General features: G+C 32.1%; 1 protein-coding gene across 14 annotated transcripts in view; it reads left to right on the plus strand.

Annotated features, from left to right (window-relative positions):
* Positions 1–12,137, plus strand: part of SPATA6 (spermatogenesis associated 6) — a 172,660-nt gene that overhangs the window by 98,526 nt on the left and 61,997 nt on the right. For 9 of the 14 annotated variants that reach the window (XM_063712515.1, XM_063712516.1, XM_009250585.4 and 6 more), the window contains 2 exons: positions 2,472–2,656; positions 6,639–6,738. The exons of 1 other annotated variant lie outside the window; for it this stretch is intronic. In XM_063712515.1, coding sequence (XP_063568585.1) covers positions 2,472–2,656; positions 6,639–6,738 — 285 coding nt within the window. The remainder of the gene's footprint in view (positions 1–2,471; positions 2,657–6,638; positions 6,739–12,137) is intronic. 4 more of the 14 variants (XM_063712537.1, XM_002810848.6, XM_054535062.2 and 1 more) reach the window with 1 other exon arrangement.

Below are 12,137 nucleotides of genomic sequence, written 5' to 3' on the forward strand. Positions count from 1 at the left end.
TGTGTCACCCAGGCTGGAGTGCAGTGGTGCAGTCATAGCTCACTGCAACATAGAACTCCTGAGCTCAAGTATTCCTCCTGCCTCAGCCTCCTGAATAGTTGAGACTACAGGTGTGAGCTACCTATTCTGTGTCTCTGAACATGTGCACTTACATTGTTGACCATCAACCTCCTTGATCTTGTTTTTAACATTTACTGTGTTTTTGTTTTGTCTCTGAATAGCTAAAAATGGGGCAATTTTAGTTTTTTCTTCAATCTTGATCACTTATTTCTTGTTGGTCAGTTATTGGAGACTGTAATTGAGTCATTTGAACTATATTCTGTTAGGCTCTGGAATGAAAGCATGATTCTCTCAGCTGACCTCTGACTTATTATTTGTTGTAATTTTGGAAAATAGTGAAAATTATGGTAATGTTGAAGCAAAACCTATGCTGGACTTATGTTTTAATAACAAATGACATACATTTATTGGGCAACTAATTTATACACCTAGACATCCTGCAATATAGTTTAAGTAAATAATGGAAGATCTGTAAGCTAGCTATTATTAACTTTATTTTTCATGTGAGGGAAATGAGTCTGAGAAGAATTAGATAGCTGTCTAAAAGGTCAAATATTTAACAAATAGCACTGCTATAACATAAACTCTTAAAGGCAGAGACTTTGTTTTGTTCACTATTGTAGTCCCAAAACTTAGGACATGACTGGGACTCAAATATTTGTTAAATGAATCCAATTCCTCTCCTCTTATTCTCTCTTGAATTCAACTTCAGATTTTCACTCTTGTCACTCCATTAAAGCTATTTTTGTTGATGTTATCGATGACCTCCCTGTTACTAACATGCAAAGGTCTGTCTTTTCTAACTTGACCTATCAAGTTATATTTACCCATTAGTTACTCCCCCTTCCTTAAAATACATTGTTTACTCACTTCCAAAACAACAGATTCTCTTGTTTCTTTCCTTTCTTCCCTGGCTACTCTTCAGTAATGTTTTCTTTTCATCTTTCAAGCCTCTAAATATTGGAGTATTCCCAAGGCTAATTCTTCAGATGTTTTCTACTTTTGATTTACTTTTACTTCCTTGGCAATATCACCCAGTGCAATACCTTTAAATACCATTTAGACTCTAGTAATTACCAATTTATATTTTCATCCTGGACTTTCCCCCAAACTCTGCTCTAATATATTGAATGATTAATAGATTAATAGATATGTGAAGTTTAATATGTCCAAAACTAGACTCCTAATATCTTAATTTTCTATGCTTACAATTGGAAGAGTATATCTAATTCATACAAACCCAACCCTTCTAGTTGATTAGGACAGAAAACCTTAGTGTCATCTTTGACATGGAGACCAGTTGTGACCTGTTGGCTGTGTCTTCTAAATATATTCTGAATCTGATCACTTCTCACCTCCATTGCAGTCATTCTGGCCCAAGCCAGCATCCTTTTCCAGATTTTATTATAATAGGTTCCTAGCTGATTTCCTGCCAAGACCCTTGGCCCCTCTGCAGATTATTCTCAATATAATAGCCTGGGATGTCCTATTTATAGAAGAAAAAAGTCAGGACATATTTTTCTCTCAGAATAAAAGATTAACTTCTCAAAACCTACCTTTTTGACCTCATTTCTTACTACCCAGTCGAGCTCCACTGGCTCCCTTGCTAATATCAAGCATGTCCTCCTCCTACTCCCAAGATCTTTGCATTTATTTTTCTCTCTTCTGGCATAGTCTTTCCACAGGTAATCTTCGTGACTTAGGTCTTATGGTCTTTACTGAGGTCTTCAGGTCTCAGTGAGGTTCCTATTGACTATCCCATTTAAAATTACAGTTCCTTTCTTGCATAATCTTTCCATCCCACCCATCAGCACTTAACCCCCCTGCTTCTCATGTTACTTAATATCCTTTAACACACTCTATTCTACTTCTTTATCTTGGTGTGTTTTTGTGTTTTACATTTATCTCTTCTTATTAGAATATATATTTTACCAGAATATATGTTCCACAGGAGCAGGCATTTATTCATTTGTCTTTCCTGATTTGTTCGTGTGTCCATTCCCAGAACAAATGAAGTAGTGAATGAGTATTAGACCTGAATTTGAATCTAGTTCTGTTTGATCTGATAGCTAAACTAGGCTACCATTTGGTTTATGTGGATGTATTCTTTGTTTTAGATACACACATCCCTATGCGAACCCCACTACTACTCAAAAGCCTTTTGAACTGTCTTATAAATTTTGTATATAATGAACAATCTTGATACATTTAATGTTTAATCTTACAGTGACTAATTACTATATTCTGAGTTTTATCTTTATAGCTGTGGCATATATTTGTTTTATTACTTTTATAAAATTAGTGTGTGTGTGTACACGCATATTACTACTATGCATACTATATTACTATATATTATGTTATATACATATGTATCTGTATGTATATCTATATATATATAATTTTTAAAATAGGTTATCAGGACACACCATGGGAGAGACTTCGATGACTCTTTAGAAAAATGTGAAGAGTATTTGAGCCCAAGGTCGTGTAGTAAGCCCCAGCATTCAGCGAGGACCTTACTAGTCCATTCAGCACCCTCAACAATGCCAAAGCATTCTCCAAGCCCTGTGTTAAATAGAGCTTCTCTCAGGGAAAGGTAATTATGTGCGGTCTTCATTTCTGTACTGATCTTTGAATAATAAGTATTAGAAGGGGAAGCAGCAATTATGCATGTGAAATGAATATTTATAAAAGTGTAATTTGATTTTAAAAGGCTTAAATTGTTTTTGTTTAGAATATATTACATATTAGATAATGTTAGATATTTCTTCTTAGCACAGTTCTCTAGATGTGAGTTTATTAACCAGATATGGGTCACATTAACCTTAATTACAGATTATAGTTCTTAAAAGTGAAAAGTAATATATGTGATTGTTTTTAGTAGATTCAGAGGAATTTAATATTATAGGCTTGCCTTAAGTGTAAACACAACACAGATTATATTTTTTATTTAGTGATAATGGCTATCTATATATTGTTGGTAGATGGTATCTAGTTTTCTCAAACAACCTTCCCCCAGCTCCCTAAGAGCATCTTAATCATGTAAAGATTCCAGCTCTCCCTTTAAAAATGCTATGGCAACCAGAGTCTGATCCTGTTATAATTTGGATGTGAAATAAATAGTTCCTTTTCATATATTTTAAAATTGAAATAGGAAATTCCTTGCCTCTGTCACAAATAGTAATATAGAAAACCATGTTTCTGTAATAAGTTGAAAAGAAATCAATCCTGGTGAAAAAGTTATATAAGTTTTTTTCTATATGCAAGAGAAACACTGGACACTGAACAACATGGAAATCGATGTATCTTTACAGCTGGTGTCAGAAAGCTAAAGTAAGCACACCAGATTCCTATAGTGTACTGGGTCTATCAGACATAATTAACAAAGATTTAATTAACTGTAGAGAATATATCGAAAGTTTAACTCAAAACTGATGATTTGAACAATAGTGTGTTAGTTTGGATGCTGTATTAAAACAAATCTATTTTAAACATACAGGTTTGTCTGTTTACTTATTAGCTTTGAAAGTATTCATAATGGATATATGGAGGCATGTTGTAGACCCTAATCCTGAGATATGGAATTTTGATTAAGGTTGCTTCTAGTCCATTAGAATCATGCCTGTTGCGGGGTAGTGGGGGATCATGGAATCGTTAACATAGGTGCGCACACACACAAACAACAACAACATCATCAAAAATTCAGGAGAAAAACTGGAAGAGAGGTTTTTCTGCTGAAGTTGGTAACTTGCATCTCAGTATCAGGAGACTTTCCTCGATTTCCTCATCTGCCCAGCTGTTCAGACATACAGTTGGTGCTCCTTTCTTTTTACCGACTTTTAGAATTCATCTCTTGTGATTTTGTTGATTAGGTACTTTGTCATCTCTAAGTTTTCCAGAATTTTTTAAATCTGTATTTCCTTGGATATGTTTTTATTTACTTTTATAATAAACTTTTATAAATACTTTTATAAATAAATATTATTTACTTTTATAAATAAATTTGTTTTTATTTACTTTTATTAATACTTTTATTTTTCTACCTTTTCACATATTTTGCAGAACTCTCCAATTGTAAACCTACCACTCTAGTACAGTATTAATTTTAGTTCTGTGTTACTTTATCTTTGTATGCAATTTTGTTCCAGCTTTTGACCTCAGTCTTCCGGATTGATCAATTTGCCATTGAGGCTATATTCAAAAATTCTTCCTTGATGACAGCTAAAGTTAGCTGTCCCTTTATTCATATTTCAGTGTGGGGAAGGGCTTAGAGTAGATAGCGGTGGCATTTACACATTATTTTCACTCAGGATAATAGATGTAGTAAGTTCTTTGCTAGAAGAAAATGAGTGATTCTAATGTTAAACATGACATATTTTAACTATAACTTGAGGAAGGTTAGGTAATTTTAAAATAAAAGAATACAATGGCAATTTAGTTTTGAATTTACCTATACAAATTAACATTCTATTGGTATACTCTCTGGGGCAGGCATGATAGATAAGCTTTTTTTACTTTCGCTAAAGCAGAACACCTTTGATTTGAGTGTATTTTCTAAATATCTAGTCTCTAAAGGAAGATAAAATGTCTAAGACATACTCCTGGGAACAAAAACATTTTATTCTTTTCAACGCTTAGTACCTCATCTTTAAATATAAGACATTCTCTGAAATGGCTTTTTATAGGTCACTAAGCAGTATACTTGTAGGGTGTTTATACAATCTATTGAAATCAATAAACAGTTTAAACTGATATAAATGTGGATTATATGTTCCAGGCAAAATTGGAAGTTTTGCGTGGATGATGTATGGCAGAACATACAGTTTATCTGTGTAAATATTTATTGAAATTAAGTAAGTTTTCTCTAAGATTGCAGTAAAGTGCTGACTCCTTAATCACGTATATAAACAGATTTTTAGAAACTTTCCCAATGGCTTTAATTAAATGAATTGCTTTATTTATAGTGAAGGTGGTTTTTGCTTTGTGCTCATTTAAGAAATTCCTCCAGTAAAGTTAGCACAACATAAAATGGTTTTAATTTTGGTTATAAGTGTTATATTTCAGAAGTTGTTTCCTTCTCAATGTGTAAATATTAATATTATAATTTAAAATTTGTGTGAGGTTTTGAGTTATTACTAAAATTAGACCAAGCAATACTAGCAAATCTACTGAAAAAGGAGCTGATATTCTTTTGAATCATGCTTCAAGTTTTGACTTTTATAAATGAAATTAGATTGGCAAGCAAGCATTCCTTATCCCACAGCACAGACTAGTGGATCCTCTAATAGTATCATTGAAGAGATCCAGTGGATTCTCAGAGCTGCATAGTTGGATCTCAGATTTCCAAGATGTGCTATATATATTGCAAATAACAAAGTCTGCTAATGTATTTTTCATAGGTGCAATAGAACTTGCTTTTATATATACAGTAGATTAAAATTTAGATAATTGATTATTCATTACTTATTGCATTCTTTAAAGTAGATTGTATAAAACATTTATCCTGTTTAGTAGTTTATACTTTGTATAAACATATGATATTGTAGCTTTTAAGAAAAAACTGGGCTCATGCCTGTAATCCCAGCACTTTGGGAGGCCAAGGCGGGCGGATCACGAGGTCAGGAGTTTGGGACTGGCCTGACCAACATGATGAAACCTCTCTACTAAAAATACAAAAATTAGCCAGGTGTAGTGGCGGGGAATTCCAGCTACTCAGGAAGCTGAGGCAGGAGAATTGCTTGAACCTGGGAGGCGGAGGTTGCAGTTAACCAAGATCATTGCACTCCAGCATGGGTGACAGAGCGAGACTCCGTCTCAAAAAAAAAAAAAAAAAAAAAAAAAAGGACAAACTGAGAAGAAAACAAGGCAAAGATTTAAGCAACATAGCAACATTTTACCTATTTCATTATAAGGGAATTATTAATAACACTTTATACATTATAATTAGAAATTTTCATTATTATATGAAATAAAGTCGTTTATCTATACTAGTGTCAGTTTTGAATTTGAGAAGGGCATACAAAAGAGAAAGGATGCTTTGTTTCTTCTTTCATATCTTTAATTTCAACCCCCAGACTCTAATAATAGTCATATTTTTCAATTTTTTAGATGCATTTATTCATAGCTGAGACTAGAGAGATGATATCATCTGTGTTGAAAAGAAACCATTTAACTTTTATGTTGCTCTGTATTCTGAAAAAATGAGCATGATTAAATTGTAAATATTTTTGTCTATTATACACATTTTGTTTCATTTCATAAAATTAGATATTTTTTTCTCTGCAGAAAGGAATTTTTTCACACAGTTTGAGGGTGTGATTGCTAGAGAATAGGAACTATATGTAAAGGCATTGTACATAGAATTACTGTTTTCATATGAAAATCTGTATCTTTAATTAAAGCTCCAAATAACTATGTGTGGAAATCATAAAATGGTCAGATATATAGATATGTTCTCCCAAATGTATGCCAACCTTTATTAAGACTATTTGTTGAACATACTGTGAAAACTTGATAGTATAGCTTAGAATCAGTACCTGATTTTAGTAATAAAAATAAAACTTATTTTTTGCCTACAGGTTTCATTCTGATTGGTGTTCACCTTCAAACTGCGATGAGATCCATGACCGGGTAAAAAATGTCTTGAAATCACATCAGGCTCATCAAAGACATTTATATGTTAGTTTCTAAAATTTTCTTTTGAAGACTATTTATAATAGGTCAAGAAAACCACCAAAGATGCCTAAAGCTTACAAAATTTAGTCACCGGGAAGAAAAAAAGAAAGCAAGCAAGCTCCATTTGATGGAAGTCAGTGGTTTTGCCCAAGGCAACATATCTAAATTCCTGCTTGACCTAAGTCATTATGCAAAATGTTTGAAATAGACCATCTTAACTATAAACAATGTTAGTGATAATTATCTTATAAAGTTTCAGTACATAGTGACTTGATGATTATTTCACAGCCTTCAAAATATGAGAACTCTTGTTTTGTGGCCCGATATAAAGCAATTTCATCTGCTGCAAATAGATTTAATTCTAAATGGTAGCATGAGTGGGTAGGAGAGGTATGTATTTTGAAGAAACTTCTCAGTTAATTTGTATGTTAATTGAATAAAAGAGGAAAAGAGCAGCTCAGGTTTGTCAGGTTTAACATTAGAAAAAATCTGTATGAGGATATTTTCTGAGAAAAACCAGGTAAGCATTCATATAAATGACAGCTGGGAAATAATGACAGTACTTTTTTATGTGTTTGATCTCTTGTTTCATTCATTAGTTTAAAAAGCAGTCATTTATCATCAACGTGTGTTGGACACTAAGATTAGTCTTGGGGGGGTATAAGGGGTTTATATGACCTTGGGATCAGTTTTTACAGTTTTAAGTTTCTATATACATGCTGTTTTTAAAATTAAACTTCTTTTCAAAGTATAGAAAAGAACACATAGAAAATGCACAAATAATAAGTAACAGCTTGATAAATTATAAAATTAACAGTCTCACGTAAACTACCTACCAGATCAAGAAATGAAACAGTTCTGCAGAAGCCCCTCTTGTTTCCTGCCAGCTACTGCCATTCCAAGTGTAAACATTATCAAACTTCTAACAAAGTTTTTTATCTTCTAACAGCAAGATATAATATTGCACATTTTGAGCTTTATATAAATGACATCCTACAGTGTCTACTTTTTTATTCCTGTTTCTTTTTGGTTTTTCAATTCAAGCATTTTTGCAATTTAGACATCTTGTTTTACCTAGCAGTGTAGCAGTAGTTCATTCTTGTTGCCATGAATAAAATGTTTTCATACAATACATTTTATTGTATGAAAATGCTACCATTTACTTATTCATTCCTCCATTGGTGGGCATTTGGTTTGTTTTGGGTTTGGGCTATTACAGAGCTGCTGTAAGCAGTATGCACATGTCCTTGGGTGACATTGCATACATTTTATTTGGGTATGTATCTACCAGTGGAATTAATCAGAGGGAATGTACACTCAGCTTTAGTAGATGCTATCAAAGAATGTTGCACATGGTTTTAACAGTTACACTCCCACTACCAATGTGGGAGAGTTCTACTTGTTTCACATCCTCCCTACTCCTTTGATTGATTGATTGTGTGTGTGTATGTGTGTGCATGCATATGCGTCTGTGCTTCTCTGTGTTTTCATTTGGCATTTTGATAAGTGAAAAGTAATTTATCATATAATGGTTTTAATTTGCTGTGTCCAATGACGAGTGAATATTCTTATTGGCCATTTGGATATCCTCTTTTGTGTTCACATCATTCGTTCATTTTTCTACTGGATTGTCTATCTTTCATTTTTAGGTAAGATTTCTTTGTAGATTCTTCATATGAGTCCTTAGATATATGTTTTGCAATTTTTTTTCCACTCTGTGCCTTATCTTTTCACTCTTAATAGTATCTTTTGATTAAAAGTAGTTATTAATTCTAATGAATACAGTTTATCATTTTTCCTTTTTGATTAGCATTTTTATAGTTTTTGTCTACTTTAAGACTTTCTCCTATGTCTTCTAAAGGCCTTTTTCTTTAACATTTAAATATATGAACCATTTGGAATTATTTTTTTCCACATAGTGGTAGCTAGGGGTCACATTTCAAGAAAGGTTCAAGTCTCATGATTATAGATTTGTCTGTTTTACTTTCTGGTTCTCTTAATTTTGTTTTATATATTTTGAAGCGATGTCATTGAATGGATTATGGAACTTTAATTATGAAATGTCCCTCTTTATCTCTAGTAATATTCCTTGTTTCACAGTATATTTTATCTGATATTAGTATAGCTATAGCAGCTTTTTTTGTCTAGTATATGCATGGTATATATTTTTCAATTCTTTTGTTTATGTCATTATATGTAAAGGATGTATCTTGTAAGTAACACGTGAGTTTTTTTTTTTCAAGAATGAAAATCTAGTATTTTTATGTAGGTTGTTTTGTCTTTTGTTTGGGTTAATCAAAATTTTTAACAATTTATTTTCCTTTGTATTAACTCGTGGTTCTTTTTTAACTATTTTGTTATTGTTTGCCTTATTTCAACATACATACATGACATTATTTTTTATGATTTTTTGAATAATATTGGAACATGGAAACATTTAGCTGTTTTTAATCTGCTTTCTTTTTTGCTTATCTATTATCATGCATCTTAATTCTACATGTATAAAACACAAGAAATTATTTTTGTTCATCTAGTAACACTTATTTTAATCACATATTATTATTCATTCTTTCTTGCAATTCACTGTTTCCATTTGGGTTCTAGAATCGTTTTCCTTCTAACATGAAGAACTCTCTTTAATGCTTCTTTTTATGTCACACTCCTGGATGAGAATTCTGAGTTTTCTTCAAAACATCTTGGTTGTATTTATGAACAATAGTTTTGCTGGATGTAGAATTCTAGGTTAAAAGTCATTTTTTTTTTTTTGGCATTTAAAAGAAGCTAATCCATTGTCTTCTGGCTGCTTCTGTATCTGTTGAAAAATCAGCTATTATTTGTTTGCAATAATATGGCTTTCCCTCTTCTGTTGTATGTAAGATTTGCTATTTGACATTGTGTTTAGTAGTTTTCCTATGATCTATCTAAATGTGGTTTTACTGAATTAATATCCATTCAGTATGCAGAACTCATGTCTTTCATCTGATTTGGAAAACTCTTAGCCATTCTTTCTTTAAACATTGCTTCTTCCCCAATATCTCTTTGCTGTTTTTCTGGAACTTCAAATTACACTTATATAAAAATCTTTAAAATGTGTCTCATATGTATCTTATGCCTATATTCATATTTTTCATTATTTTTTCTCTCCAGTTTGGATATTTGCTTTTAAACTGTTCTTTGCTAATCCTATATTCTGCTGTATTTGCACTGATGTTAAAACTTTGATGAAATTTTGATTTTGAAGTTTTGATGAAAGCTTTTCATGAGGTTTTGCTGTTGAAACTTTGATCAATGAAATGGGCCAAATCCTGGAAAAATACAAACTACTATAACTGATATGGTTTGGCTGTGTGCCCACTCAAGTTTCATCTTGAATTCCCATGTGTTGTGGGAGGGACCCTGTGGGAGGTAATTGAATCATGGGGGCAAGTCTTTCCTGTGGCTGTTCTCTTGATAGTGAATAAGTCTCATAAGGTCTGATGGTTTTTAAAAGAGGAGTTCCTCTGCTTAAGATCCCTCTTTGCTTGCTGCCATCCATATAAGATGTGACTTGCTCCCTATTGCCTTTAACCATGATTTTGAGGCTTCCCCAGCCATGTGGAACTGTAAGTCCAATTATACCTCTTTCTTGTGTAAATTGCCCATTCTCAGGTATGTCTTTATCAGCAGCATGAAAATGGACTAATACAATAACTAACTAAAGATGAAATAATATTAGTGGTTGTATATCTATTAAAGATATTGAATTTGTAGTTAAGAACTTTTTCAAGGAGAGAGCCCTAGGCCCAGATGGTTTCTCTGGTGAATCCAAACAAAATTTAAGGAGAACACAATACCAGTCTTGCACATCCCTGAAAATAGAAGAAGGAAAACTTCCCAGGTCATTTTATGAAGTCAATATTTATTGTTATGCTATAACCAGACAACAACATTACAGGAAAAGAAAAATGCAGACCAATGGCCCTCATGAATGTATATACAAAAATTCCCAACAACATAGTAGCAAATTAAATCCATCTGTATATAAAAATGAAAATACATCACAATTAAGTGGACTTATTGCAGAAATGCAGTATAAATTTATCCTAGTAAATGATTAAGAAAAAAGCATATTTCTTATATGTGGTTTCAGCAGACACAAAAAAGCATTCAATAAAATTAAACTCCATTCATGATAAAAACTCTTAGTAAAGTGGGAGTAGAAGCGAACTTACTTTGAGCATCTGTTGAAAACCTATAGCTAACATTATACTCACTGGTGAAAGACTGATTGCTTTTTCTCAAACTTCAGAAACAAAGCATTGTTTTCTTTAGTGTCATACTGAAAATCTTAGGCAATGTAATAAGGCAAGTAAAATAAAAGGCATAAAGATTAGAAAGGAAGAAACATAATTATATTTGCAGAAGATATGATTATTTATGTAGAAAACTCTAAAGGATCTATGGAAAAGCTCATAGAAATAGTGAGTTGAGCATGGTCACAGAAAGAAGGAAAGTCAGTTTTTTTTCTATATACCAGCAATGAGCAATTGAAATTTTAAGTTAGAAGATCTATGCCATTTACAATAGCTGCAGTAATTTAAGTGCTTAGCTAAAATTCTAACAATATGTGTAGGATCTGTATGCTGAGAACTAGAAAACACTATTGAAATAAATCAAGGAAGAGAGAAATAAGTAGAGTTGACATACCATATTCATGGACGGGAGGATTCAGTATTTGAATTTCAATTTGTTGTCTAGATTTTATGCAATCTTAATCAAAATTCCAGCACATGTTTTTAGTAGATATTGACAAGCTTATTCAACAATGTGTATGAAAGGCAAAGAAACTTGAAAAATCAAAACGATCCGAAAACGAACGAAGCTAGAGGACTCACTGCCTAATTTTAAGATTTTTACAATAAAGCACAGTAATGAAGATTGTGTTATATTGAGTAAATTATGGACACATATATCAAAGGAATAGAATAAAGATTCCAGAAATAGACCACTTAAATACGGTCAACTGATTTTGACAAAAGTGTAAAGCCAATTAAATGTTGACTTTGTTTTGGTTATCTTTTAAACAAATGGTTCTGAATTTTTTTTTAAAGCCTCTTGGCATGTAATTCAAAATAGATCATAGATCTTCAATGTAAAACTGTAAAACTTATAGAGGAAAATGTAGTAGAAAATCTGTGTAATTTAATTTCGGAAATGAGTTTTTATATGATAGCAAACACAACATCCATAAAGTTAAAAAAATTGATAAATTGGATTTAATTTGCTCTGTGGAAGTCACTATTAAGAGAAAAAAAAAAAGACCACAAGTTGGATGAAAATATTTTAAAATCACATATATGAGTTAGGACTTGTATCCAGAGTTAGGAAAAAAAAAGAAAAGCACAGAACAACTATCCAAACTT

Source organism: Pongo abelii, chromosome 1, assembly GCF_028885655.2.
Source record: "Pongo abelii isolate AG06213 chromosome 1, NHGRI_mPonAbe1-v2.0_pri, whole genome shotgun sequence".
NCBI classification, from domain to species: Eukaryota; Metazoa; Chordata; class Mammalia; order Primates; family Hominidae; genus Pongo; species Pongo abelii.